Source organism: Homalodisca vitripennis, unplaced genomic scaffold (assembly GCF_021130785.1).
Source record: "Homalodisca vitripennis isolate AUS2020 unplaced genomic scaffold, UT_GWSS_2.1 ScUCBcl_13013;HRSCAF=23033, whole genome shotgun sequence".
Lineage (NCBI taxonomy): Eukaryota > Metazoa > Arthropoda > Insecta > Hemiptera > Cicadellidae > Homalodisca > Homalodisca vitripennis.
Genome location: NW_025789125.1, coordinates 1 through 3,391, shown reverse-complemented (window position 1 = coordinate 3,391; position 3,391 = coordinate 1). Strand labels below are relative to the sequence as shown.

Genomic DNA, 3,391 nt, shown 5'->3' with positions numbered 1-3,391 from the left:
CCTTTCCTAAAACCATATTGACTTGATGATAGAAATCTATTTATTTCAAAGTACTTATTGAGTTGTTCCTTAATTATAGCTTCTACAACTTTTGACATAACTGGGACTAGTGATATTGGACGATAATTACTTTGAGAGTAAATATCTATATATATATAGGAAGAAGAAGAAACATCTGGACATCTGACTGACTTCAAGGGACAAAGCCAATTTACTATATACGACCAAGCTGGCAAAGATATGGCAGTGACCAGCAGTGCCCGATCACAAAGTGTTAAAACACTTCTAAAATTATAGAGCTTATGAACTTAAAAATAAATTGAGATATGGCAATTGTATCCTCTTTACTGAGCATAGGAGTATCTGCCTCATATTTCAACAAAATGTTTTCAGAAAATTCTGTGGTGTATTCCAAATATGCTTTGTAGCCATAGAACTTATCATTCATTACAGAAGAAACATAAAATACACACACCAAACCAAAATAACAGTCCAAAAATGGGTTGCTAGAGGAGAGTGTGCATAAGAAAGACAGTTTCTTCTGGTGAGAAATTTAACTAATAATGTTCTTGAGAACGTTCAGAGATAATCTTTGTTGACTTGGAAGAGGCTAAAACAGTTAAGGGTGTTTGTAATGCAGTTTTATTGGACTGACCAAATAAGATATGAAAGGAAAAAGTGCTGCCCATGAAAATTATAAAACCATGTTAGCTCATTCTTCCAAAGTTGAAGCCACAAAATTAACAGAGGTACGATGCCAACATTATCCAAATCTCCTTCACTACTTGGATTTCCACTGTTTTCCCACTCTTAAACACTGACTTTTTCCCTATTTTCTTTTAAATGACTCTTTATTACAAATATGTCTGTAAGAGCTTAATTTTGTCTCTCCACCATAAATGTTTCTTTGTTTATCGATAAAAAACCTTTGATTTATCAGGAGGAGATGTTGTGTTGAAGCGAGAAGCAGAGATGTTCATACAGAAGGTGCTGCAAGGAAGGACAGGTGTACAAAGCTTGTATGGGATGACTGAAACTGGAATCTTGACGACATGGAGGAACCGAAATCTCTTGGATTTGAGCAAGATTAATTCAACAGGATACCTAGCACCAGGAGTTGAAATAAAAGTAAGTATTATTTTATATCTGTTATAGTTTTAGCATTCCCAACTGCAACAAGCATTTTCACTTGCTATTTATGTAAAAGTACTCAAGTGCAGAGGTAGTGACTAATGTAATGATAAAGTGTCATTTCAATTAGTTGTCCAATTGAATGAAAACTAATTCAATTCATAGTTCAATGAATAGTTTACAATTTGTTGATTTGTAAACTATTTTTTTTTTTTAATACTTAATCGTGATAAGGTGTACTATTGGAGAGATTACTAAGGGATTAATAACTAAATAATTGACTCTTTTTTACATATGTTTATAAAATAAACACTTGTCTATAGAGGTCTCTTTTATCTACATTCAGGAAAATATGTCCAGTACAGTCCACATACATCTATTTCTAATGAAGAAGAGAATGAAAATCATTTCATTGTTAAAAGTTTGTTAATAAAAATGGAAGGTTTGAAAGAATAATATGATTTTTGGACATTCGCTATCTTTATATGTTACAGTAAAGTATAACACTGAACTAACAAAAGTAAATATCCTATTTATTGAAGATTGCTTCACCTTCACCATTTTTAATGCCTGAAGGCTTTTCTCACCTGAAGAAGAGAGTACATTTTAATCCTTGCAACATAGTGTTATACTGTTTTGTAACATATAACGATTAAGGTCATGTTGAAACTAAAATTTAATTCAGTTTTTCATGTGAGCATACTTCATTTGGGAGATATAAATCTCTCAATAGGATCTAATAGGAACTAATAGGATCATGACTTGCAAATCCTATTAGTAATGTTGTATAAGAATTTAACGATGTAACGCTTTAAATGGGGACCAATAAATGAATTCATCATGTCATTTATATCAACAGTAATGATCCATCTGAAGTAAGTATGTATAATACCTAATGCAGCAAAACATTGTGTGGTAATATTCTTACAATCACATTTTACAGAGTAATAGTACAACATATATCACATGGTATTACACTTTAAGGAAAATATGTTAATAAGTATGACCAACAATTACTAATTCATAAGAAGGGAATTTTGAATCATTGCAAAACTTAATTACAGAAATCTGATAGAGAATCGTCCTAAGAGACTAAAATTTAACCTTAACCTACTTTACATATTTGTGTAGGTATTCTCTATCAACATAATCTTAATACTAATGGAAATAGCTTTGTTATTGGATAGTTTTCTCTTACAAACTAAGATTTGCCTTGATTTGGGGAAAAAGTGGGTATTTACATAAACATCTTTATATGGCAAGAATATTTTGGCTTGCAAAATTATCCAAAATTCTGTGATATATTCTCTGTGACTGACATAATTGTAGTAAGTTTTGATTGTAGATTATGAATGATGAAGGTGTAGAAGTACTTACCGAAAGTTTGGGAGAGCTCTGGGTCAAGTCTATCGCGATGATGTCTGGGTATTGGAACCAACCAGAACTGACTAAGCAGCTATTTGATAATGATGGGTTTTTCCAAACTGGAGATGCTGGCTGTTTTGACAAAGATGGCTTCCTCTATATTAAAGGGCGAGTAAAGGATTTGATTGATTTCAAAGGATCTAAGGTTAGTAACACTTCCTCGTTTTTCTTTTTTGTAAAATTTCAGTTATCAGCTACTACAGTTACCGTATCTACAAGTATTGCTTCCACCTATAAGTTTAAAAAGGCTTATGTTTCCAGGAGGTTTAGGCAATTGATTTTTATTTAGCATGACAGACCTAAACGGATCTCTAGTAAAAAAAAATACGAAAAAAGCAAAAGTAATACTGATATTTATCCATCACTCATGGTCGGATGAAAATTTTTTCACCTAGGACAAGAATGAGAAACCCCTTATTGCACTTGGTCTTAAAAGGACACTTGCAATTGCTTCTGGAGTAACAGAATATTCAGGATATGTTGTGGTTAAGGGCTGCCTCCTGTCGAGATGCCATGAGGAGGGACAGCACAGGCTATATCCCAGTCATATCACCTTGGAAAAAGAGGAGGCCAGCTCTATTCCAGCCTCTCTAGAAAAGGCGGGCAGGGAACAACACTGTCTCATGTACAGGCTAGAAACAACAGAACACAAAGGGAGCTCCATCAGCCATCCTCTGTAATAGACTAGACCTACTAGACCTATTGATCTACCCTTGTATCCCAAAATCTCTATATATAGAGTTAGTTACAACACTCCTAGACATACAGAAGGTTGCCTAGATTTAAGTGACAATAGTTTTTGCTGTTCCTAGTGTGTGTTCTAGAATTGGAAGAT

The 3,391-nt window shown here is 33.5% G+C and overlaps 1 protein-coding gene across 1 annotated transcript; it reads left to right on the top strand.

Moving 5' to 3' along the window:
* Positions 1–911: 911 nt before the first annotated feature.
* Positions 912–3,232, top strand: LOC124375080 (probable CoA ligase CCL7; the record flags this gene model as incomplete). The annotated part of the gene is made up of 3 exons (XM_046833201.1): positions 912–1,128; positions 2,477–2,826; positions 3,065–3,232. Coding segments are annotated over exons 1-3 (674 nt in total), but the record flags the coding sequence as incomplete, so codon positions are not given.
* Positions 3,233–3,391: the final 159 nt, after the last annotated feature.